The following is a 27,993-nucleotide window of genomic DNA, read 5'->3' on the forward strand; positions in this document are numbered from 1 at the left end:
TAGCTCCGGTGTACCTGCTGTGTGGACACATATGTGTGAGATACTCCACATTCCTAATGGCTGCTAGAGACTCAACATTGCCATTACTGTAAAAAATAAAATTTATATATATATATATATATATATATATTGGGGAAAATAAGTATTTCATACACTGCCGATTTGCACGTTTACCTATCTGCAAAGGATGGAGAGGTGAGTAATTTTTATTTTAGGTAACATCACCTGTGAGAGACAAGATCTATAAAAAAAAACATATTGTATGATTTAGAAATAATTTATTTGCATTTTATTGCATGAAATAAGTATTTGATCATCTACCAACCAGCAAGAATTCTGGTTGTCACAGACCTGTTTTTCTTTATGAAGCTCCTCCTACTCTGCACTTATTATCTATATTAATTGCACGGTCACCTATTTGAACTTGTTACCTGTATAAAAAAAAAAATACCTGTCCACACACTCAATCAATCACACTCCAATTTCTATACCATGGCCAACACCAAAGAGCTGTCTAAGGACACCAGGGACAAAATTGTAGACCTGCACAAGGCTGGGATGGGTTACATGCCCAGGATAATGTAACGGTTGTAGGTGTGGATCCGCTGAACTATGGCAAGCGATGGACTACGCCACACCAGGGAGTAGAGCCTAATGGGCTGCTGGTCTTCCGAGCCCACCACAGGGCAGGTTGGGTTTGCTGTGTAAGGTGACCCCAGGTCGCTATCCCTGGTTTGGCTAGCTTGCAGTGGCAGTAGGTGCAGCAGTGCAGACAGGCCGCAACCAGGAAACACAGAAGGGAAGAGTGGTAAAGTAGTTGAAATAAGGACAGGAAGCACCAGCAAGCAACCCGGGCAGCAACACAGGCAGGAACGCAAGTAGGGAATCAGAGGTTAATGCCAGGGCAACGGACACTTTAAGTACCGGTGTGCTGCACAGTAGCAAACAGTTAAGGGTGCACTGCCCATTTTAATCTCAGAGAGCGGGCATGCGCACCCTGGGAAGTGGGGATGCACGCACTGGCAAAGGGAAGCAGAGATGGGACGGAGCACGGGTAAGGGGGCTGGACTGCCCGCGGCACTAGGGATGTGGTTTCCGACGGGTTAGACACATAAACGCAGCGGTGACCCACGGTACGGGTCGCCACCAAAGCTGTGACAAACAAGCAACTTGGTGAGAAGCCAACAATCGAAGATGGCTGTCAATCTTCCTCAGACTGGGGCTCAATGCAAAATCTTGCATCTTTAGGTATGAATGATTTGGAAAAAGGTGAGGAATCATTCAAGAACTACACAGGAGGACCTGGCAAATGACCTGAAGAGAGCTGGGACCACAGTCTCAATTACCATTAGTAACTACGCCATCATGGATTAGAATCCTGCTGGACATGTAAGATCCCCCTGCTCACGCCAGCACATGTCCAGGCCTGATTGTAGTTTGCCAATGACCATTTGGATGATCGAGAGGAGGCATGGGAGAAGGTCATGTGGTATAACTAAGTTTGGAAGAAGAAGGATGAGTACAACCCCAAGAACACAGTCCCAACCGTGAAACATGGGGGGTGGAAACGTCATACCTTGGGGTGCTTTTCTGCAAAAGGGAGAGGATTGAAGGGAAGATAGATGGGGCCATGTATGGCAAGATTTTGGCGAACAACCTCCTTTCCTCAGTAAGAGCATTGAAGATTGGTCGTGGCTGAGTCTTCCAGCATGACAATGACCTGAAACACACAGCCAGGGCAACTAAAAAGTGGCTCCATAACAAGCATTTCAAGGTCCTGGAGTGGCCTAGCAGTGTCCACACCTGAACCCAATAGAAAATCTTTAGGGGGGCCTGGAACTCAATGTTGCCCAGAAACCTGAAAGACCTGGAGAAGATCTGGAGAAGAGTGGGACACAGTCCCTGCTGCAGTGTGTGCAAAGCTGATCAGGAACTACAGGAAATGTCCGACCTCTGTAACTGCAAACAGAGGCCTTATTCACTTATTCAGTAAAGTTGTCCATAATTGCAGATCCATAATCACGGTTCAACTAAGGCCGGGTTTACATATGTCCGGCGGTGCGGCGGCGTTTACCTCCGGCGCAGGAGAAAAGCGCCGGAGGGAAACGCATCTTTGAACTGATCCCATTGTTTTCAATGGGATCGTTCAAAATGTGCGGCGGTGAACTAGTGGCCGCCGCATCGCCGGACCGTCGGTGCGTTAGGACGCATCTTGCAGCGTCCTAGCGGACCGCCGCTCCGGTGATGCGGCGCCGCACCAATTCAATCGAATAGAGCACCGGATGCCTCGCCGGGCAGGACGCATGCCGTTCGGCTCTGGCATCCGGCGTTCAGGCAAATAGTAGCACAAAATAAACATATATCTCCCCCTGTGTGCTCTCCCCCTCCCCTATAGTCCCCCCTTGGTCCCCCAGTAGTATATCACCCCCCCTGTTTCTCCTCCAGTAGTATATAGCCCCCCTGTTGCCCCCCCAGTAATATTTAGCTTCCCTGTGTGCTCTCCCCCAATTAGTATACAACATTGCTGTGCGCTCTCCCCCAATAGTATATAGCCCCCCATGTGCGCTCTCCCCCTCCCATATAGCCCCCCTGTGCGCTCTCCCCCTCCCATATAGCCCCCCTGTGCGCTCTCCCCTTGTAGTATATAGCCCCCCTGTGAGCTCCCCCAATTAGTATATAGCCCCCCTGCGCTCCCCCGCAAATCCCATTGAAAATGACAGGAAAACATACTGGGGAAAAAAATGTCAACTGATGAGCGCAACTTGTGACAACTGATGACAACTGATGGAAACTGATGGCAACTGATGGTTTTTAATGAAAAGACGGATAGAAAAACTGATCACAACTGATGCATTTTTGGCATCAGTTGTGACATCAGTTGTGGTCAGTTTTTAGGCAAAAAACGCAACTGATGCCAACTTATATGTGTAAACCCAGCCTAAGAGCACATTGATTTCTATTGGGCTATTCACAAAGTCCGTTTTAATTTTGATCTGTATTCTGTTCCGTAAAAAAAAAAGACACGCTCTAGTGCGGATTGTCATTCTGTACAGATTACCAATAGAAGTCTATGGGATCCGTATTTTTTACGGACATCACGGATCAAATCTATGCAAACTTGTACTATTTAAAGATACGGAAACCGATGCAATACGGATGAATTTATATGGACCACGGAATAAAATAGCGGGAGGTTTTGCAGTACAGAGAAATTACTGCACGCGGGAATGAGGCCAAAAGTTTCTGGACCAAACCAAAGTCCTGTTTTTCTATTGTAACAGATACTTATTTCATGTAATAAAATGATAAATATTTGTTTATAAATGATACAATGTGATCTTCTGGAATAGTTTTTTTTTTTTTAGATCCCGTCTCACAGGTGAGGTGTACCTATGATAAAAATGACACGCCTCTGCATCCTTTGTAAATGGGAAAACATGCAAAATCAGCGGTGCATCAAATACAAAATTTCCCCCACTGTATGTATATATATATATATATATATATATGGAGAGACATTAGGATACTGTATAACTTACTGATAGGTGGGTCTGACCGCTGTGATCCTACCAAAGACAAAGGTCCTCTAGCTGGTCCGTTGCTATGATCATTTACTCATTGTCTCGGTACAGCGACACTCCTGACTAGGAATGAGCGAACCGGCCAAGATTCGGGTTCGTATGAACCTGAACTATCGGCTTCTGATTCCAGCTGTCTGCCCACTCCATTGAGAGGGTGGATACAGCCTGAGGACCGCCTGGAAAACTGGAATACAGCCTATGGTCCTCAAGGTTGTATCCACCCTCTCCACTGAGCGGGCAGACTGCAGGAATCAGAAGCCGATGGTTCAGGTTCATACGAACCCGAACCTTGGCCGGTTCGCTCATTCCTAGTCAGGAGTGTCGCTGTACCGAGACAATGAGTAAATGATCATAGCAACGGACCAGCTAGAGGACCTTTGTTCGCTCATCCCTACTCCTGACCACCCACGGGCAACTAACCTATACATGCTTGGCTAGCTGGAGCGTGCACGTGTCGTCTGTGGAAAGAGGGCAAATAGGCAGCCCCCAAATGGCAGCTTATCTCTCCTGAGAACAAAGGGATCAGGCATGTTGAAATCCAACTGACCGAACCTTTCTACCAATCATCATCTGTTATACACATCCTAATGTGTCTGGCTAATCTTAGCTCTAGTTCCTGACAGTGCAGGTGGCTAAAAGCATCACAGTGTTGAAAAAAATTAAAGATTTCAGGGATTATCCAGGCTTAGAAACATGTCCGCCTTCTTCCAGAAACAGCATCTCTCCTGTCCTCAGTCTGGGTCAAGGTTTTTCAGCTCAATTTCATGTAAGTGAATGGAGCTGAATTGTAATACCATACACAACCTGAGGACAGGGGTGGTGCTCTTTTTGCAAGAAAGAAGCCTATGCAGATGTACGTGCCTTCATTTTTCACAAACCCGAGTGTCATCTGATCCTGTAGTCATGTGTTGCTCCCTATCTGGCTCTTCTTTCTGCTAACCTACAGACAATGAAGAGGGTGCAGATGGAAGGGAGTAACACATGACTGCAGGATTAGACTACACAAGGGTAATTTCACATACAGCTGTGGTAGCCCTACATCTCGTGTCTGGATCACACAGCCCACTGGATATAGTATACATTACATTACAATTGCCAGCATGGCAGTATTAACAGTTTCCCCTCAATTATTTTTAAATAATTTTATAGGGGTACTCCGGAGAAAAGTATACAGTATTTATAAGCATACAGATTTATAATAAATCTTCAGTCTTCCAGTACTTATTAGCTGCTTTATGTCCTGCAGGAAGTGATGTATTCTTTCCAGTGTGACACAGTGCTCTCTGCTGCCACCTCTGTCCATGTCAAGAACTGTCCAGAGCAGGAGCAAATCCCCATAGAAAACTTTTAAAAACAGCTATGAGTTATGAGCAGACGCTAGGCTATTTTTCTACTTCAGGGCTTTATCCTGTTGTATTTGGAAGAAATATGCTCAACATTCTGGGATAGGGGGATGGGGGTAAAAACACATAAGGCAATGATCAGTATGTAAAGTTGTCATTTCCAGGAGAACGGTGGAGGACGGGTGAGCTGCGAGGCCACAGAGTGTGACGTGAATGAAGACAGCTTGGAAGACGGTAAGAAAAGCATCGATTTTATCTATGGCCGCCCCTACCCAACCCATCAATGTGCCAGCCCCTCTGTTGTGTCCTGTCTTTGGTCATCTCTCCCATGATCTCTTTATATTGGCCATATCTATAACAATCCTATATATTTATAGGAAAGAATGTTTCTACACCAACATAATTATAATATTTATTTGAATAGATTCCACAGGGATTCTTTACTGTAAAAGCAGTGAGACTATGGAACTCTCAGAAGGAGTGGTCCTGGTAAACTCACTGGGGCCTAGATGCATTTTTGAGCTGAGGAACACTCCTGGTAACATGGATACTCTGTGTTATGCCTAGTGCAGGCCTTAAGGGTTGGAGCATGACACAAGATTCTTCCTTTCGTATTCTCTGAATACCTATGTCATTCAATAAAATTATCAGGATTCAATGATTTAAAGGGATTCAATGATTTAAAGGATTCAACTTTAAAGGGAAACTGGTGACATTTTTTTTCTTTCAAATCAACTGGTGTCAGAAAGTTATATAGATGTGTAATTTACTTCCATTTAAAAATCTCAAGTCTTCCAGGACTTAGTATCTTCTGTATGTTCTGCAAGAAGTTGTGTATTCTTTCCAGTCTGACTCAGTACGCTCTGCTGCCCCCTCTGTCCATGAAGCAAATGTCCATAGTAAGAAAGGTTTTCTATGGGAATTTGCTACTGCTCTGGACAGTTCCTGACATGGACAGAGGTGGCAGCAGAGAGCACTGTGTCAGACTGGAAAGAATACACCACTTCCTACAGGACATACAGCAGCTGATACGTACTGGAAGACTGAAGATTTTTTTTTTTTTACTAGAAATAAATTTCATATGTCTAGAACTTTCTGACACCAGTAGATTTTAAGTTGATTTTCCCCTTTAAGGGATAAGCCGGTCCCTTCAGCCTGTTTTTCTATACTACGTGCCAGTATATAAGACCTGTAACTAGTCTGTCAAATTCTAGACATGTATTGTATGTATATTAAACAGCAGCTCAATCATTTGACTTGAAGTGTAAGTAGCAATAAGATGAGATCTATACACCCACAGGGGCAGGGGAGAAGATGACTTTGCAGCTATAGGTATTACATAACACGTGCGCCAAATGAATCACTGATGAAATGAGTCACGTCTACAATTACAGACAGTATCTTAAGGATTTAGCTATAATATGGATTTATATATTCTTTACATTAGCCTGACCCTGTGGGCCCATTCATTATGTCTATCTCAATAGGACACACACATAATGGGGGAGATTTATCAAACATGGTGTAAAGTGAAACAGGCTCAGTTGCCCCTAGCAACCAATCAGATTCCACTTTTCATTCCTCACAGACTCTTTGGAAAATTAAAGGGGGAATCTGATTGGTTGCTAGGGGCGACTGAGTCACTTTATACCAGTTTGATAAATCTTCCCCATAATGTTTCCTACAGTGGCAACAGAGACTCACTTTAGGGCCTGTATTTTACCCGGACCCCTGTGATTCTACAGATCCGCAATAAGATCACCATATCATGATCTATGCATGTGCCGTGGCCCCGGTTGCTTGGATGTTATACAGAAGGTGGGCACTGGGCTTTGTAAAGGGTAGCACTATGTGTGGGGGCAGGTGCAGCGAGAAAAAATGAGCACAGAGTCCAGCACTTAAACAAGGAACAGCTTAAGGCCGGGTTCACACTGAGCAAAACTAGCGGAATGCCATTAGTCTCCCTCTCATAATGGGAGTCTATGGGACGCGCGCTCCTGCTCTGTCCGCACTGAAGAATGAACATGTTCATTCTTCAGTGCACAGAGACGCTGTGAGAACAGCAGTGCGCGCCTCCCATAGACTCACATTATGAGAGGGAGACTAACGGCATTCTGCTAGTTTTGCTCAGTGTGAACCCGGCCTTACTTGAAAACTTCAGTGCAATATAGGTTAATAACAGCTTGTTACGTGCAGGTACAGGTGTAGGTTGTGCTTGAGGTAGAAGCTTAGAGGAGAAGGTGGTAGAAAAAAAAGAAGTGTAGGTTGACTGGTTGAGAGGTTGAGCAGGTACTTCGGCTTACTCCCTTTGTCCCACTGAGGATCAATCCCTTGACTTGAGATTGTCCCAGGCATAGGCAAGGTTGATCCAGGTGACAGTTACCTCACATCTTTATTTATAAAGTAATAAAGACTCTCTCTGAAGAAACTGTGTCTCTGTTTGACACCATCTCCACTACTGGCCACAGACCGCTGCCCCCCAGGGCCCTGGACTAAGCCAGCTGTGGTTGAAGACTGCAGCAACAATTCTGTCTCTGTATCTTCTCAATGCAGACAACTGACAAAAGACCCTCCCACCAGGAATTTATATAGAGAAGGAAAAAGTGTAATAGGCAGAGAGTGTGTGAGGTACCTGCGCCTGTGATTGGTCAAACATTCGACAGAACAACATCAGTTAAACCTTTACCTTCAGCTGTGCTTGACAGACAGGGGAGAGTGAGACACCAAGTGGTGATGGTGCGGAAAGACACCCATCATCCCAGAGCATGACACACACCTCACAGAATTACCTTTAAACAGGTGGTATACAGTGCTAATAAGTACTGGAAGGCTTGAGATTTTTAAATAGAAGTAATTTACAAACCTTTATAACTTTCTGACACCAGTTAATTTAGATACTATTTTCTTTCTGTGGAGTACCCCTTTAATCGAACTGTGATGCCATACCAGACACAACCCATGGGCGAGCATGGTGCTTTTTCAACAAGACAGCAGCCACAGTATTGTAACCCTCAGACATTCCTTTGCTCGCTATCATTCGTGACCCACACGTCCATCCTGTTTTTCACTGTAGCCTTTGTAGGGAGGGGCTAGTGAATTTGTCATTATGCAGTGGTTATTATGATGTCTCAATGAGATGAGTCACTGGTGCTGTCCATCACTATTATTATCATTATCTTTTATTACTATAGCTTTGTATCATCTTATTCTGCTTATAAACGACTAAAAATATAACTAAATGAATAAGAAATCGGTGTCACCCCCAGCTACAGGGGCTAGCCTCACAAAGCTCAATCCAGAAGTCCCATTGTAATACAGTAAATGGAGATACTCTGCCTGCAGATCCAGTCCTGATCATCTTTCCTCTAAGACAGGGATGGGGAACCTTTGAACCTCCATCTGTTGCAAAACTACAATTCCCATCATGCCTGGACAGCCAACAGCCAAAGCTAAAGCTTTGGCTGTCCAGGCATGATGGGAATTGTAGTTTTGCAACAGCTAGAGGGCCGAAGGTTCCCCATGCCTGCTATAAGATACAACTATATACCTACATACATAGGTGCCTCCATTTTTACAATGTCAGGGACCAGTGTTGAGCCGACTTGCGTAGCTGTTCGCTTCAGCAATGTTCTCTGATCCCAAATACTCGCTACCGGTGGTTGAAGAAGTTGCATGCCATCTTAGGGCTGCCATGAAAACATAGATACAGCCAAAGGGGTGTAACATAGGACTGGCTCAGTTGCCCCTAGCAACCAATCAGATTCTACTTTTCATATTCCTTGGAAAATGAAAGGTGAACTGGTTGCTAGGGGCAACTGAGCCAGTTCTACTTGATAAATCTCCCCCATAGACTGTATCCATGTTTTTCAGGACTCCTTAGGCCTGCATCCAACTTCTCCAAATGCCGGGATATCATATACCTATATACTCATATACTCATAGGGGGAGATTGATTAAACATGGTGTAAAATGAAACTAACTCAGTTGCCCCTAGCAACCAATCAGATCCCACCTTTCATTTTCCAAAGAGTCTGTGAGGAATGAAAGGTGGAATCTGATTGGTTGCTAGGGGCAACTGAGCCAGTTCTATTTTACACCAGTTTGATAAATCTCCCCCATAGACTGTATCCATGTTTTCCAGGACTCTTTAGGCCTGCATCCAACTTCTCCAAATGCGGGATATCATATACCTATATACTCATAGGGGGAGATTGATTAAACATGGTGTAAAGTGAAACTAACTCAGTTGCCCCTAGCAACCAGATCCCACCTTTCATTTTCCAAAGAGTCTGTGAGGAATGAAAGGTGGAATCTGATTGGTTGCTAGGGGCAACTGAGCCAGTTTCACTTTACACCATGTTTGATAAATCTCCCCCATAATGTCTATGGGACCATCTCATGTCACATGCACCAAGTCCTAACACCCAGACCCCCCATTAATTGAAAAAATGTAAAGAGACAGGCACACTTTAAGGCTATGTTCACACTACGTAAATCTACGGCCGTAGTTCTCGCCGCACAACTACAGCCGTAGATTTTCGGGGTGGAACATAGCATTGTTTGCTATGGGATCCCGGCCGGAGCGTACACACATCGTATACGCTCCGGCCGGTTCCCATACGGCACCGCAAACAACTGACAGGTCCATTATTTGCGGAATTCCGTCCGCAGAAGGACCTGGCAGTTGACACAGTGAAGCGAGCGGCTCCGGCCGCTTGCTTCACTGTGGGCTATGGGAAGCTCTGATGCGGGCGCGTGCTGATGCGCCCGCATCAGAGCTCCACGGAGGAAAGATCATCCGGCCGGTACTTAAGTACCGGCCGTGATGATCCGGGCTGAGACCGGCCGTGATGATCCGGGCTGAGACCGGCCGTTCCGTGACCAGGCCGGAGTCACGGAACGGCCGGTCTCATCCGTAGTGTGAACATAGCCTTAATAAAGTTTGGAATTTTTATCCTATTTATATTCAGTCATAGGTATCTTACCAGATTTGTGGCTGTGCGAGCAGCATAGCCCATATGAAAGCTGCGGCACAGTTGACGTCCATGTTTGCTATATTGGAGCTTGGATGGAGTCGTCATACATCTATATGCATGATGTTTTATAGCATCAGTTTCCATGGCCTTTTAGATATTCTAGACATACTTGTTTGATGTAGGTAAAGGTGAGTGTTAGAGCTGATACCACTATGCATCAAGGGGGTGGTATATAATCCAGGTCTGTGTTGGTTAAAGGGATACTCCGATTTTTTTTTCTCTTTCAAATCAACAAGTTATATACAGTAGATTTGTCAATCACTTCTGTTTAAAAATCTCAAGTCTTCCAGTACTTAACAGCTGCTGTATGTACTCCTGCTGGAAGTGGTGTATTCTTTCCAGTCTGCTGCCACCTCTGTCTATGGGTATGTGCACACTGAGTAATTTTGACGGGAACTCCGTCACTGAATTCTCAGGTCGCGCTCGCTCGCGGACTGCGGTGGGCGCGCGCGTTTCCGGCCGTGTCATAGACTCCATTCAATGAACTTGATCATTCTTTGGATCGATGAAAGAATCCGCCCGTACATAGAATGGAGTCTATAACACGGGCAGAGACGCGTGCGCCCGGTGCATTCTGCGAGCTGAGAATTCCGTGACGGTGTTTACGTCAAAATTACTCAGTGTGCACATACCCTATGACAGGAACTGTTCATAGAAGGAGAGATTTTCTATAGGGATTTGCTCCTGCTCTCATGGACAGAGGTGGCAGCAGACTGGAAAGGATACACCTCTTCCTGCAGGACATACAGCAGCTGATAAGTACTGGAAGACTTGAGATTTTTAAATAGAAGTAAATTAAAAATTTATATAACCGACACCAGTTGATTAAAAAGAAAATGTTTTTTGCTGACGTACCACTTTAAGTCACTATATAGAAGTGTATCCCAACCTGTGGCTCTACTGCTGTTGCAAACTACCACTCCCAGCATGCCCAGACAGCCTTCGGCTGTCTGGGCATGCTGGGAGTGGTAGTTTGCAACCACTTGAAAATCACAAGTTGGGGGAAGACAAATATAGGATATAATGGACATCCCGTTTAGTACTTTTAAGAGCCTGTGCCCTCCCTTCCTCAACCCGTACCCTCCCATCTGTAAAGGAAACGTGCAGCTCAGCTATAATTCCCTCCCAAGCAACAGACAGAGGAGGAGAGGCTTATACATGGGCACTGGAACCAGTCCAAGAGTTCGCAGAGAATGCACACATGACATCTACCTCCTTAATACCTGCGTCCGTGTGCCGCCGCCACAGATTACACCTACCGGAGAGTTTGCGGCCATTGTTCCACTTACAGCAGAACAGATAGCCCTTAAGTACATAGCAACATGTGCACGCCCAGACACCGGGCTGAGACAGCACATCTACTGTCTATGCTAAACCTGACAGACGTCCAGTGTTACACATAGGCACCTGGTGCGGCTAACTCCATAAGATGCCTCTGATTCATATTTCAAGAGGGCGGGAAAAGTGTTTCCAGGTGATGTCACCTGGGAGGAGTGCCCATGTAAATCAAGACAGGTAGATAAAGAGAGGAGGATAAACAGGAATTGCCAGTTCTCCACTCCGAGAAGAGCCCCCTGTTCCCTACGCCCCCCTCCCGTCCAGGGATCTCTGTACTGCTCATTGGTACAGGTAGGAAATTATGGCTTATCATTGTCTAATAAGACCCCTGTGATAAGGGGGTCAGCGATGTGACTGCGTATGGGATGTGTGTGTGTGTATGCGTGCGTAACTGTGCTACAAGAACAGGATGCATTACAGGCTCTGCTAGAGCTCAGCACAAGTGTGTATATACACAGCTTCTGGGTATATAGTCTGTGTTCGCCGTGGATATTCGACTTGAATGTACAGGGGAACTACAAGTCCCAGCAACTTCTTCCAACTAAATGGAGTGTAGAGTGATAGGTATTCTAGGTATAGGTTAACAGCTGGATGCATGCAGTGAGTGGTATATAGCAGGATGTGGTTGGGCTGACATGATAATGATTACTGGAGACTATATCATCTGATGTCGTCTATATCAGTGTATTCCATAGGGTAGGGTGGTATATTGTATATCAAAGAGGTGGTATAGTTTAGGGGTATGTGGGATACTATAGGTGCTGGGGACTATATCATCTGATGTCGTCTATATCAGTGCATTCCATAGGGTAAGGTAGTATATTGTATATCGGAGAGGTTGTATAGTTTAGGGGTAAGCTGAATTATATAGGTGCTGGGGTCTATATCATCTGCTGTCGTCTATATCAGTGTATTCCATAAGGTAAGGTAGTATATTGTATATCAGAGAGGTGGGATAGTTTAGGGGTATGTGGGATAATATAGGTGCTGGAGTTTATATAATCTGGTGTCGTCTATATCTGTGTATTCCAAAGGGTAGGGTGTTATATTGTATATCAGGTGGGGTGGTATAGTTTAGGGGTATGTGTGATAATATAGGTGCTGGAGTTTATATCATCTGATGTCATCTATATCTGTGTATTCCAAAAGGTAGGGTGGTATATTGTATATCAGGTGGGGTGGTATAGTTTAGGGGCAAGCTAAATTATATAGGTGCTGGGGTCTATATCATCTGATGTCGTCTATATCAGTGCATTCCATAGGGTAAAGTAGTATATTGTATATCAGGTGGGGTGGTACAGTTTAGGGGTATGTGGGATTATATAGGTGCTGGGGTCTTTATCATCTGATTTTGTCTATATCAGTGCATTCCATAGGGTAAGATAGTATATTGTATATCGGAGAGGTTGTATAGTTTAGGGGTAAGCTGAATTATATAGGTGCTGGGGTCTATATCAGTGTATTCCATAAGGTAAGGTAGTATATTGTATATCAGAGAGGTGGGATAGTTTAGGGGTAAGCTGAATTATATAGGTGCTGGGGTCTTTATCATCTGATGTCGTCTATAACAGTGCATTCCATAGGGTAAAGTAGTATATTGTATATTGGAGGGGTGGTAAAGTTGCGGGAGGTGTGGAATTATATAGGTGCTGGGGTCTTTATCATCTGATGAAGTCTATATCAGTATATTCCATAGGGTAAGGTAGTATATTGTATATTGGAGGGGTGGTACAGTTTAGGGGTATGTTGAATTATATAGGCGCTGGGGTCTATATATAATCTGATGTTGTCTATATCAGTGTATTCCATAGGGTAAAATAGCATATTGTATATTCTATATCATCTGATATATCACATGAGTAATGCAGTTAAGGGGTATGTTGAATTCTATAGGTTTTGGAGACTATATCATCTGACACCATCTATATCAGTGTATTTCATAGGGTTAAGTAGTATGTAGTGGAGGGGGGAGTGCAGTATATGGGCTGTTGAACTATGTAGGTTCTGGAGTCTATATTGTTTAAATTCACTTATATCACTGTATTCCATAGGGTAAAGTGGTGTATATTGGAAGGGGGTGTAGTTATTAGTTTCGTTGAACTCTATAGGTGCTGGAGTCTATATTGCTTAGTATCATTCATACCTGTGTATTCCATATTGTAAAGTAGTAGATGATATGTTAGAGTGATGTGCAGCTAGTGGGTATTATATATTGTATAGGTGCTAAAGTCTATAGATCTGTGTATTCCATAGGGTAAAGTGGTATATATTGGAGGGGGTAGTTATTAGGTATGTTGAGTTCTATCTATTTAATATCATCAATAGCTGTGTATTCCATATTGTAAAGTAGTAGATTATATATCGGAGTGATAGTGCAGTTAGTGGGTATACTGAATTATATAGGTATATCAGTTTAGGGTAAAGTAGTATACTATATATCGGAGGGGTGGTACAGTTGAGGGATGTGTTGAATTCTGTAGGTGCTAGAGTCTATATAGTCTTTATAAGTGTATTCCATAGAGTAAAGTAGTATATATAATATCGGAGTGGGTGGTGCAGTTTGTTAGTATGTTGAATTCTATAGATTCTGCAGTCTCTATAATCCGATATCATCTATATATCAGTGTATTCCATAGGGTGAAGTAGTAGACTATATACAATTGTAGTGGTTGTGTAGTTATTGGGTATGCTGAATTCTATAGGTGCTGCAGTCTCTATAATCCGATATCATCTATATATCAGTGTATTCCATAGGGTGAAGTAGTAGACTATATACAATTGTTGTGGTTGTGTAGTTATTGGGTATGCTGAATTCTATAGGTGCTGCAGTCTCTATAATCCGATATCATCTATATATCAGTGTATTCCATAGGGTGAAGTAGTAGACTATATATGCGGGTGATGTAGTTATTGGGTATGCTGAATTCTATAGGTGCTGGCATCTTTTTTGTATAGCCCCGGGGGCATTCAGTGTTACCGTTCTAATCCCAGGTGATTTCTTACTTTACCTCTGTGCTCTGATTCTCTTAATCCCCTGACGTTAATTCCGCCTGCCTTCCTGCCATGTCCCCTTCCTTGCAACCTTCAGAGCAGCAGCCGCCGGTGGTGGTTTTAGCGGCAGATAAGGCTGATCCTATAGTATCCTGGACTCGGTTACAATGTCGGCATTACGGCCCTGATACATGGAGGAATGTGCTGGCACTTAACAGAAAACCTTTACAGACATATATAGTGCCTTTATAGTGTACATTCCCAGAGCAGACTCCACATACTTCACATTGCTTGGAGAGATGCAGAAGCTTTGCATTGTGATTAGAAAATTCACAGGGTCCACATATTATATGCCGCCCCCCCCCCCCCCCCCCCCCCATAGCGATCTATGTCTCGTTCCAGCAGTAGCCCCCAATCATTGCCAATTTTTTTAGACAATTAACCTTTACGGTCCATGGTGGCCTAGTGTTCTATGGCTGACAGGTGATGATGATTCTAGAAGGCCAGATCCAAGGATGTAGTTACTGCTGGCACTACCCATGTTTTGTGCCGCTGTAGGCCTGGGCAGAAATTGGTTATAGAGTAAACAAAACCCTTATGAGCTATGTTTATATTCTTATTATGTTATCTGTATTAAGTATTATCTCTTAGATTCTAAAAAGACGGACAAGATTTGGCCTTGATGACATGATTGTTATAGTACGGTAGCATTTGGAAAGAAAATCTGATTTCTTTCCCATAAAAACAGTGCCACCCTTGTCCATGGTTGTGTTTAGTGTTGCGGCCCATCCTGTTTGATTCTTGATTTGAGTGGCCACTTTATATACATGATGTATAATCTATATGATTTCTGTATTAGAGTTTTTATGTACTGTACAAACCATATGTAACCTCCACCATATAATACCCAATGTAAGGTTATTATGACGTAGATTTAGTGGAGCTGAATTTGTCACCTCAGATGGTGCATTGTGATATCTAGTGAGACAGCGCAGTCTGAAGTATATCTAAGCTCAAAAACATGTCAGGGTGATATCTAGTGAGACAGCGCAGTCTGAAGTATATCTAAGCTCAGAGACATGTCAGGAGTTGTGATTGGTGGGGTTCTGATTGCTGAGACCCCCTGCTGATCACTAGATTAAAGGGACAGACGTGTTCGGTGGAGTGCTGCTGCACGGAGTACTGACACCATGACAGTCTCTGTGTATCTTCTATGAGACTGTCATGGCATCTGTACTGTGTGCTGTCAGGGGGCCGGTCCCCTGCTGATTACAACTTCTGACATATTGCTGTGGCATATCAGAAGTTCTGTGAAAATGTAGTTACACTCTGAGATGTATCTGAGGAACTAAAAGTCACATCATACCCTCTGAGATGTAACTCAGGAACTACAAGTCACATCATACCCTGTAAGATACATCTCAGGAACTACAAGGCACACCATACCCTCTGTGGTGTATCTCTGGAACTACAAGTCACATTGTCCCCTCTAAGATACATCTCAGGAACTACAAGTCACATTGTCCCCTCTGAGATGTATCTCAGGAACTACAAGTCACATTGTCCCCTCTAAGATACATCTCTGGAACTACAAGTCACATTGTCCCCTCTGAGATACATCTCAGGAACTACAAATCACATTGTCCCCTCTGAGATACATCTCAGGAACTACAAATCACATTGTCCCCTCTAAGATACATCTCAGGAACTACAAATCACATTGTCCCCTCTAAGATACATCTCTGGAACTACAAGTCACATTGTCCCCTCTAAGATACATCTCTGGAACTACAAGTCACATTGTCCCCTCTGAGATGTATCTCAGGAACTACAAGTCACATTGTCCCCTCTAAGATACATCTCAGGAACTACAAGGCACGCCATACCCTCTGTGGTGTATCTCAGGAACTACAAGTCACATTGTCCCCTCTGAGATACATCTCAGGAACTACAAATCACATTGTCCCCTCTGAGATACATCTCAGGAACTACAAATCACATTGTCCCCTCTAAGATACATCTCAGGAACTACAAGTCACATTGTCCCCACTAAGATACATCTCAGGAACTACAAGTCACATTGTCCCCTCTAAGATACATCTCAGGAACTACAAATCACATTGTCCCCTCTAAGATACATCTCAGGAACTACAAGTCACATTGTCCCCTCTGAGATACATCTCAGGAACTACAAATCACATTGTCCCCTCTGAGATACATCTCAGGAACTACAAATCACATTGTCCCCTCTAAGATACATCTCAGGAACTACAAGTCACATTGTCCCCTCTAAGATACATCTCAGGAACTACAAGTCACATTGTCCCCTCTGAAATGTATCTCAGAAACTATATTTCACACCATACCATTTCACCCTGTTTGACCCAATCTACACCTGAGCATCTACAGGTCCCATCAAATCGACAAACATGGCCACTTTCTTCTAAAAACTGCGTCACTCTTGTCTTCCATTTGTGTGTGATATTACAGCTCAGGTCCAGTGAAGTGTATGTAACCATGTGGTAATACCACACAAAGCCCATGTTTTTTTGAATCCTAGATAAACCCTTTAAGACAAAGAACACTTAGCTGTAAACCTCCTAGTCACCCCATACGCTGCCATCCCATAGCCGCCCTTCATTATGTCTGCATGCAGACACCTGTAGTCTTACAATAACAACAGATAACCTCACTATGTGTTCCTTGGTCATCCACGCGTGCAATGTACACAGTTTACCAATGTTATTGGCACACCCAGCTGGCACACCTCATGGGTACCCTCAGTCATCATCACAGACGGTATATTAATAATAATAATAAGGACCTCTTCTACTAAAGTAGGGTGAAACCACACGGTAAGACCGCGGTGCATCTGCATTGCGGTTTGTAACTGCATCACATCCATTTCCAATAGAAAGTAATGGAAGAATTTTACCGTCATATTGGAAATTGATCGTGTATTTTCACCCTTATAGGTGGCAGATCAGCTTCACATAGTGGGCAGTCTATGGCACAGGGAGGCTCCTGCCTCTTTTCCCTGTGCTAGGGGTGTTTTGTAGTGATGGTGCTCCCGCAATGTATGAGGATACTACATAGCAGTATTATTTGGATTCTGTATGGAAGTATCATTGCGTTACGCAGTAATGGTGCTCTCGCAATGTATGGGGATACTATACAGCAGTATCATTTGGATTCTGTATGGAAGTATCATTGCGTTATGCAGTAATGGTGCTCTCGCAATGTATGGGGATACTACACAGCAGTATTATTTGTATTCGGTATGGTGCTATTGTTTTATGCAGTGATGGTGCTCTCACAATGTTATGTGTACCTTATAAATACATTGTATGGCTGAATTATTTGGACACTGAATGGCAGTTTTATATGGGAATTAAATGCAAGTATTCTGTCGCCAATAACTGGCAGTGTATGAGGACACTACATGGTGGTATTATTTGGACACTTTATGGAGGTATCATTGTGTTATGCAGTAATGGTGCGCTTGCAATGTATGAGGATGCTACATAGTAGTATTGTTTGGATTCTGTATGGCGGTATCGTTGTGTTATACAGTAATGGCGCTCTCACAATGTATGAGGGCACTACATAGTAGTATTATTTAGATACTGTGTGGTGGTATCATTGTGTTATGCAGTGATGGTGCTTTTACCTATACGTTATGAATTCTTTGTATGGTAGAATTATGTAGACACTGAATGGCAGTTTTATATGGGCAAGTATTGTATTGTCAATAACTGGCAGTGTATAAGGATGCTACATGGTAGTATTATTTGGACACTGTAGAGGGGTATAATTGTGTTATCCAATGATGGCTCTCTTATGTAGCCCTTATAAATGCATTGTATGGGGGAATTATTTAGACACTGAATGGCAATTTTATATGGGCAAGTAATGTCAATAACTGGCAGTGTATGAGGACGTTACATGGTGGTATTATTTAAATACTAAATGCCAGTATTATTTTACAAATACAGTTTTTGCTATACTGAGAAGAGCTGTGAACCGTTACGAGAGGGTTTCTGACCAGGACCCCCAGTTCTCTGGTTGGGAGAGCCGACTGATCCTGTCCAAAGGAGAATTTGTATTCTATTAATAGATCCCACACTAACTTTGCTTACTAGCAATTGGGTTAAATAGCAGACAAGCGCTTTAACTGTAAGAGTGGAAAAATACAAAAAAAAAATAAAATACGTTCCCACGAGTCTATAATCTTTAAATAGACATCTGCAACTATGTAGGCTGTTATACATTGCTTCGTTCCCTATGTCTGGTAGACACGCCATGGATGTTTTGCTGCATCACAGCTATATTTCGATGACTTAACGGTAGAACTGGTTTTGGTTTAGTGATTCTGTATCCACCGAGAGATGACTGGATATGTTAGTAAGCAGGGTATGATTCAGTAGGTCATTCGGGATTTGTCTATCCCATTGAAACGCATTAAAATGAGGTTGTACAGGGTTAGATAAACATGGCTGCTTTCTTTTGGAAACACCCAACCTGCGGACAGGTGTGGCACTGTTTTGGAAGAAGGAAACCATGTTTCTTTAACCCTACACATCCTGTTTAATTGTTTTCCTAATTCTATGCCACACTTGTCTGGTTCTTGAGCCAGAACTGGAAATGGTGCAAAACATAAAGCGTTACTGTCACGTTAAAATGTCTTTGACATGTCTCATAGACTTACCATCAACTTGAAATGTCCAACAGCACCAAACACACTCGTGTAGAGAAAGGCCTTTGGAGTAGTAGGTGGAGGATGCACGCCTGGAAGTCTCCAAACCCAACTGGAGACCATCCAACATCCAGCAATAAAGTGATGATGGATTAATGCAACTCTGCGAATCCCTCCTCCTCTGATCGTTCACATGTAATATAGCCTTGAGAAAGACCCCCAGGGGTTGAATGTCACCGTCCACTATGTATGTTGCTTGAATAATTTTCCTCCATTTTTTGACTACTGGATGCTGCCGGATCTCTTTATTGCTGGATGTCTCAAAGACATGTCAAAAGTTTGGATCAGTCTCACTCCACGTCTCGCTGCTTTGACTCCATAGACTTTATATTATAGATTGTAAGCCCTCGCGGGCAGGGTCCCTCTTCCCCCATGTATCAGTCTGCCATTTGCCTTTATGTAATGTGTTTTTGATCTTGGATTGTTCCTGTTTGTTACCCCCTATCTCTTGTATAGCACTCTAGAGTTAAGGGTGCTCTATAAATAAATAATAATTGACGGGCTCTGTAGACATTTTAAAGAAAATGCCTTCAATTAGTTGGATACTGCGGTTATCTATCTATCTATCTATCTATCTATCTATCTAGTGATCAATGGGGGTATGGAGCACCCAGACCACAACTGATAGGAATACTTGACAAGTCACATGTATGGGAAAGAAGCTATACTACTACTACCACTCCTCGGGGTAATAGCTGCCTGATCTGACTCCCTGTACTAGAGCCTTAAAGGGGTTATCCAGCGTTAGAGAAACACAAGACAGCACAACTCTTATCTCTAGTTTGGGTTGGGTTTTTCAACTCAGTGAAGCGTAATTGCAAACCCAAGACTAGAGTCATGGTGTCTCTGGAAGAAATTAGCTATGTTGGATAACCCCTTTAGGGCTTTCTTTTTTTAATGGGTTCCAATATCTAACTGATTTAGGCTAGGGCTACGTGGTGATTCTTGGTCATGCCACCTTAAATCATCGTGTTGCACTGGATGGATCCTTTGTGACTGTGGGCTCAGGATCCGACTCTATTCACTTCTATAAATGATGGCGTTGTGCGACCAGGCAGCGCAATACGCGGTTTTCTGGTTGCACAAATTATCATCGATGTGTAGCTTTAGCCTAACAATGAGGTCTGTCATGCTTCCATAGGAAGCAAACAGAATCTGAACAGGGTCCTAGACCTAAAATTGATGTGTTTATCAAAGAAAAATTTTTGAAAACTATGTAAATTTTTCTGGTTGTTTCTATTGTCAATTTTGTCTGTGTTAGTGAGTAGTAAGGATGGTACGACATATATATCAAGGGTTTGCTGTATCTATATTCCTGGACCAGTGCAGAATGAAATCCAACCAGAACCCATCATCCACGTCCCACTCACCTCTAGTCTATCTCTGTTTGATTCTGATTGTTTCATTATTTGGTTTTTGTCTATTTTATCACTATTTCAATAAATTTGTCATAGACGTCACTCAGAATAATGGCTGATTTTACATAGGTCTCGTCCCTGCGTCATGGTAGAGAAATCCATCCTACTGTGTTATAAGGGCATGGACTGATGGGCTAAGCTGCAATTTTTGATGTTTACAAAGACCTGTTATTGTAACTTACATGGTGTGACATGGTGTAAAGTATTGTATTGTTCTATGTTCTGACGTTATGAAGCAGTGGTGGAAAGTCCCATGTTCTTCTGAGCGCCATACCCCCTTAGTCATTGTGCTGCGATTTCCATATTTCTGAGCTATGCTGTTGGGTATATACATTAGAACTCCATTGTCAATAAACACCCCGAAAGCCCTGACAGAGTTTAGTGGAGGTCCTTAAGGTATACATGTCTCTTATTTCAACAGAAAGACACAGAGACAGACATAGTTTAGAGACCATCTCCATTAAAGTCTATTGAGACAGCAGCAATACAAATTTAGCAGGAGGGGTCATGAGACCCAGTTGGTGAGGATCCTGGAGGTGAGTTCCACCAAAATAATCTTCTGTGTTTATTCTCTTGCTTTAGTTATAATTCAAAAGTTTTGAGATCTGAATCAAACTTGTTGCTATGCATGTACTGCCATTGGAAAGACACTGGTTGAGCTAGGCAGTACAACCCCGACAACCAAAGTTTTAGATGTATATGAACTCTTGGGCTCGAAAATAGATCAACTGTATTTGTCACATGATCTTTTATAAGTTCTTTAGGCTAGAATGGTTGATGGTCTGTCCTCAGGAATCGCTGATTGGTGGGGTGCAGCTGCCGATCAGTAGTCTTGGTTTCATGTGGTGAGCTCCCTGCGGTGTTATGGCGGGGGTACAGCCGGTCACTTGCCAGATGGTAAGGTGTGACACCAGTTCTATGGTGGTTGGCCCAACATATAGCCGGGCCCAAAGATGTTGTGTCATGACACCAGTGCCGGTTGGGCACACAGGTATGGTGGCACAACCTGCTTTTAGTTTGAGGGCCGGTTATACCTTGTCCCCCTGTGGTCAGTGTGCTGGGCTGTTGTGGGGTCCCTTGGGTAGTAGTCACGGTGGTCCGGAGTGAAACAATGACCTACCTGGACTATTGGCACTGCCAACCACAGACAGGGGAGATAACCCAAGGAATGTTCGTATAATGTGTTGGTGCGGGGTGAGAAACCACAGAGTCTCTTGATCATAAATAAGGTCGACTTTACTTGGAGAATGTGTATGTACAGCAGGTCATACAGCTTTACCTTAAAATGACACTTTATACTTATAGGATCTTATAGGATCCAGATCTGTAATGAGTGGAGAAGAAGTAGTACAGTCGTGTGGACTGAGTTGCGTGCTGAGAGTACAGAATCAGAGGAGCAGAGAGGAGGATGTCGTGAGAGTCCAAACTCAATTAGTACTGTGCTCTACCCGGATGTTGGAGGATGAGATAGAAATAGAAGATTACTTAAGAGAGAATACTTGTGCCCGTGCATCGACTCTTGTTGGAATGAACCAGTGTCGGGGGACCTATCCTAGTGGGTTGTCACGGCCGCGGCGGCGTCCCGTGTTCCGGGCCGCCGCCGCCGCGACCTCCTCCTGCCCCATGCAGTCGCCGGGGTCCTTGTGCAGGGACCCGGCGCTGCTGCTTGTTCGGCCCCTGGGGGCGCCTCACCTCTCCTCCGCTCCTGTCTCCGTCTGTGCCGGCCGGCGCGCGCGTCCCCGCCTCCTAGGGCGCGCGCGTCGGCTGTCTCAGATTTAAAGGGCCAGTCCGCCCCTAATTGGTGTTGCACACAATCACTCCCTATAAATTCCAACCCTGCTCCACTACAGGTGTTGGAGCCTCTACATGCTTCCCATAGCGTTTGGCCCAGCTCCCTGTTGTTCCTGATTCCTATCCGCTACCTGGTCCCTAGTCCTTGTTCCTGCTCCCCTGTTACACCATTGCTCCTGTGTTCAGCCTGTCACCTGCGGTTACGCCTACAGACCTCTGCCAGCACCATCTCCTGCCTACTGCTCCTGCCACGCCTCGCCTGCCGTCACTAGCAACCAAGCCAGGGGTAGCGACCTGTGGGTCGCCTGCCGCAGCAAGTCCATCCCGCCTTGCGGCGGGCTCTGGTGAAAACCAGCGGCCCCTTAGACTCCGCTCCCTGGTGAGGTTAGTGCCATCGCTGGTGACGGTCCAGTGGATCCACTACTCCAGGCGTTACATGGGTGACACAAGTCCCAGACCTTGGTACCTGGGATGAGCAGAATGCTGAGGGTTCCCTGCTTACACCCGCTTCAAGATAGAGTTCATAGGCTTCTTGCAATTTTGCTCTATCCAGATCAGTTCCTAGCCTTCTGCCTTGTGGATACTGTCCTGCACTGTGACTTTCCTAGTCCACAGCGTGAATTGAGATGATCTCTGACTTGTCCTCTCTAAGAAAGGGCTTAACACTGCATAGTGTCGAGTGGAGTGACTTGAGGAGAATAGGTTAACTGCATCTTGTCTCTACGGAGTCTAGTCACAAAGACCTCTTCTGGACTGGTTCTTCTGTCCCTGACAGGGGACCTGGAAGAGGGCCAGGGCCTAACTAGGCTGCTACAGAGAGCGTACTGGCTTGTGTCCTTCCTCTACAGAGCCCAGTGACAAAATACCTCTAAATTTCCTCTACCCATGTGACTTCCTATCTACAGCCCCCTATAAGGTGTGCTGTGAATGGGTGCAGAGTGCATATAGAAGAAGTAAAGGGAGATGGGATAGGACAGCAGAAGAGAACAGGCACATTGGTCTACAGATCCATGTGACATACCAATAGATAATAACCCTTATAGTTCTACAGCTGTGCATCAACTCAGCATATACACTTGCAATAGCGACATCTTGTGGCGAAACTTTAACATTACTTCATCACCACTTACTTACAATAAGTACAGGCTTTTTTGTGAAGGTTTTGTGAACACCCATGGTGGGACACCACATACACCACATACACAAAACAAGTCTGCAAGCTGTTGGCTCCATTTATTTTGTAGTATGGGCACCAAAAAGCTGGTTATACAGATTCTAGATTTTTTTGTCTTAAGAGGAGAAGGGTGGCTGTAAAACAAATGATCTGCCATGTTGAATTTCTTGGTTGTTGTGCGGTGCAACCGTTGGCTAACTTGTCATACGTCGACAATGGGTCACGGGTCTACAAACAGTACTGAAAGTCCTGAGGACTATGCCAGCTCTATATAACAGGTTACGGATTGATGGACTTTCAGTCCTACACCAGTTGGAGATGCTCAGGTCTCTTAGGGTCATTTTCATGTTGGTGTATAAACAGGACATAAGTAAATAGAGCCCACCCACCCCTGCTTTACAAGGTGGCCTTGCAGGAGGTGGCAAGGAGCGAGTACAGGGTGTGTAGAGAATGTTGTCAATGCAAGTGCGAAAATGAAAAATACGATCATTTGTTATTATTGAAGCAGAGATGCACTGTGTAAATAATAGGAAACGCTCGGGTGATGCAATAATTGGAATTTGTTCTCAGCAGAAAATCACGAGAAAGTTATTCTGTGTAAAAGCCATGGCTTTGTGTTATTACTCGAGACTGGAGGCTCTTAGGTTACTCTAAGTAGTTTGGATATTGCTTTTATAGTACTTAAGACATGTAGAGCAGGGGTAGGGAACTTCGGCTCTCCAGCTGTTGCAAAACTACAACTCCCATCATGCCTGGACAGCCAAAGCTTTAGCTTTGGCTGTCCAGGCATGATGGGAGTTGTAGTTTTGCTACAGCTGGAGAGCCGAAGTTCCCTACCTCTGATGTAGAAGGTCTAGTGCAGGCAGCAAATCATTATTTCTAATACTTTACTTCTGTACAATTATATGGGTATATAGCTCTCGTATGGCCTCTAAAACTGTGTACAGTTGGATATCCAAAGCTTACCCGAACAGCTGGTAGGGACTAGTAATCTGTTATCTGTAACACATCTACAGCTTGAACCAGACTGGCCTAATTCGTAATGGTAGATGGATGGCTATCTGATATGAGCATTGATTTACATTGTACAAGTCGATTGGTGCCCCTTAGAGTTGAGCGCAGCTGGAGCATGCTCGATCCCCATCATTCGGCAATTGAATACCAGTGGCTGAAGAAGCTGGATACAGCCCTAGGGAGTCCCAGACTTCCTAGGGCCGTATCCAACTTATTCAGCCACCGGTATTCAAATGCTGAACCATTGGACTCAAGCATGCTCTAGTTGCACTCATCCCTACTGGCTTCCAATATTGGCTAACCCCTCACCAAGTAGAATTAAAAGGCCTCCAAAGTCAGGAATGGGCTTGTGTTCAGGGGTCGTCTGGGTAAATATTTTTTAATTCTGGATAGTTGTCATAGTGGGAGAGAAAAAAATAAAAGGACATGGTACACACCTGCTGCAGATCCCATGCCAGTGCCATTCTGTTAGTGCCGGTTGCTGCTCCCAAGCAGTTTCTGCTAGTGCTATGCCTGCTCACCCAATCACTGGGCACAATACTGATGTGCCTCAGCCAGTGACTGGCTGCATAGGCATTTCCTACATGTCAAGATGCAAGCGGAAAGCACTTGGTAGTGGGGACTGGCACCATTAGAGAAACCACCAACAAGACTAAAGGGGTTATACCATCTGGACAACCTGTCTACCTATATCTTCTTAGCCCACATAAAGGTCATCGATGACTTCTTCTCTTGACAATCTCCTGGGGATAGCCGCTAGAAAGAGCAGCTCCTGGCCATGCGGATAGTCTGAGAAGTGGAACCTATCACTGTAATCCGATCTTGACGGGTACCCTCATTTTAAGAAGAGGTTGTCTAGAAAGGAGTCACCTATAGTTATGAATCAATTGTTTGCCTAAATCTACTGGTTTTACAACATTTAAAGCGACTCTGTACCCACAATCTGCCCCCCAAGCCGCTCTGTCCTGGGGTCTGTTCAGCAGGTGATGCAATCCTTCTAGGGGCATTCCAAATGATAAAGAGGGGGGGGGGAGAAGGGGGTGTCGCAGGCCTAGGGCACAGACACTATAGGCCACACCAATTTGGCACTGGACTCCAAGTTTAAAAGCTGTTTTTTAGGGCAATAAGTGCATCACCTGCCAAACGGACCCCAGGACAGCAGCTAACCGAAGGTACAAGCGGTATTGGGGGGGGGGGGGTCGGAGTTGTGAGTACAGAGTCACTTTAAGGCCCTGACTGTTGTCTCATCTACACTTACATTAACTTTATTTTGGCTAGGCATTCTACTACGTGTAGTTCCACAATGGTATGATGCAAGATATGTTGCCTAAGTGTAACCTAATGATTAACTCATAAGCCCGTAGGTGTATCCAAATTACTTTGTGAAATGCTATTTATTGGCTCGAGGTAAAAGAACGGAAGTCAAATATTTTACGCTAATCAAAAACCTAGACATGACGTAAGACTCTTATCTGTGGCCTAAAACAATAGCAGCCTCATGTCTGGGATATGCTTGATAGAAGGGCTATTGTAGCTGAAGAATGGGCTTGGGTGGCAGTAATGGATGTAGGTGGCTGGTCAGGGTCCAGTGTCAGGTTGGGCAGATGCCAGGGTGAGGGGCATGGTAAACATGATCAATGTCTATCAAGTGTAGGGCGGGGTACCCAAGTAGTCCACTTTGACTCGCCCAAGGGCCCAAAAATGCCTGGAGCCGTCCTGGGGCTGATGTAATGCCAGGTATACATTGCATCTCTCACCTCGGTGTTATGTTACTTTGTTTACTTGGACTCCTAGTTGGGTTCTGCTCCAATCCAAGCATACATTCTCTTTATTGTGCTCCCAAAATAGCTGGAACAATGTCAGTGCTGTCTGCCAACCTCTCTACGGCCTTAAACTGGGAGCGTACAGTAGTCGTATATTAAAGGAAGCTAACAATGAAGGGAATTGTAGACTAGGCTGGAGATAAAAGTGTAGCTATACATAAGTAATCATGTTTATAGCTCTGAAATAAATTTATAGTGGCGTGTAACTAATTTTTATTGTAATTTTTTTAGTTTTTAAATGAATTTCTAGTGTCATAAATTTTTACGATTATGAGTGTGCATGCCCCACTTCTTTCCTTGATCCCTATTACTTGGCCCGAGCCCCTGTGTAAGCGACCATGCACTTTGTGGTAGAGCCTGGAAGAATAGCGATTGCACGATCGCTACTCAAGGTTTTGACTACACGGGTTTAGTTTGTAATGTCTGCACCTAATAGTAAACTACTTTAAATTATGACCATTCATCTAGCTTTTATATGGATTGTTAAAGGACATCATTTTTTTGTATTAAAAAAAAAGAAAAGAAAAAAAAGTCATACTCTCCCCCAGTCCCCTGCAGCTCCCTGTTCCTGCATCTTCATGCTTTGGAGAGGAGCTGTCCCGGCAGGCATTGCCCTCTCAGCCAATCACTGACTGAGGCGGGGCACTGCTGGGCCAATGATTGGCTGGAAGGAAGAAGACTGCAGGAAGAAGTAGGGACCAGCAAAGAATTGGAAGGGGGTTGGGTGAGTATGACTTATTTTTCATTTTTTTCTGGACTACCTCTGCAAAGTGGACACCACTATACACGCATGGATATCACTGTGTATTAAAGGTTCCATGGTGCCCCAGGGCTCCCACTACCTCAAAATGAAATCAATGAAAATCCCCCCAAAATCCTAATAATGGTGACGCTTGCTTTGCTTACAGAAAGTAATAAAAAGGCATATTAAAAAACTTAGGTGCTAGAAAGCGGTGATATAACTTATAGTCTGTATGACAGGTGATTGGTCTCATTGCACATCACCAAACCAGTCTTTTCATATGTGTAACCTAAGCTCTTTTCTGAGAATACGAGAAAGATCTCCCCCCCCCCCCCCCCGATCAAAAAGGATTAACCACCGATGTGTGACACTGACATCTGATGAATGCGTCAGAAGACAACTTCTTATAAGTCAGCAATTCTCTGCAGTTCTTAAGGCAAGCCTCAGCTCTAAAATCCTTACGCTTAAAGTGGCATTTAGTGAACAGTTTATGTTAAACGATTTATTGTCCCGGATCATTACAGGATCAAGATAAATCTGTAGGAGAGCAGCCTGTTCACCTGACTGGATGCTGACTACATAGACATCAATACCACTCACACATTTAAAGGGGAAATCCATTTACGCAAAATGTACACCTGAAACAGATGGCCATCTGTTGGTAAATCAGAAGTCACATCTGAAGGTTGAAGATTAGATTTCTTTTACTTAGAGAGATATTGTTATTTTTTCTGCAAGAAAGTAGCAGCCATTTTTTTTTTGCAAAAGGAACAACAGGAAGTTCAGCCATACTGTTTGTTAGGCCTTATTCAGATGTAAGCCTTATTAGGTCATATTCACACGTAAAATTGTCTGTGACAATTTTAGGGCCCATGAAATCCAATGTGTGCATTCATACCATCCGTGCTGTGATCCTTGTCACGAAAAAAAAGGACAGGTCATACTGTGGATCGCGGCACGGATGCCTTTCCCTGCGCCTCTCCTAT

General features: G+C 44.1%; 1 protein-coding gene across 3 annotated transcripts in view; it reads left to right on the top strand.

Annotated features, from left to right (window-relative positions):
- The window catches only part of GRB7 (growth factor receptor bound protein 7), an 81,386-nt gene that overhangs the window by 1,985 nt on the left and 51,408 nt on the right, over positions 1-27,993 (top strand). The window contains exon 2 of one of the 3 annotated variants that reach the window (XM_069953211.1): positions 5,089-5,158. The exons of 1 other annotated variant lie outside the window; for it this stretch is intronic. In XM_069953211.1, the coding sequence (XP_069809312.1) occupies positions 5,089-5,158 (70 nt within the window). Of the gene's footprint in view, positions 1-5,088; positions 5,159-11,385; positions 11,590-27,993 lie in introns of those variants that run through there. One more of the 3 variants, XM_069953212.1, reaches the window with a different exon arrangement.

The sequence above is a fragment of the Dendropsophus ebraccatus genome, chromosome 14 (genome assembly GCF_027789765.1).
Source record: "Dendropsophus ebraccatus isolate aDenEbr1 chromosome 14, aDenEbr1.pat, whole genome shotgun sequence".
Taxonomy (NCBI): domain Eukaryota; kingdom Metazoa; phylum Chordata; class Amphibia; order Anura; family Hylidae; genus Dendropsophus; species Dendropsophus ebraccatus.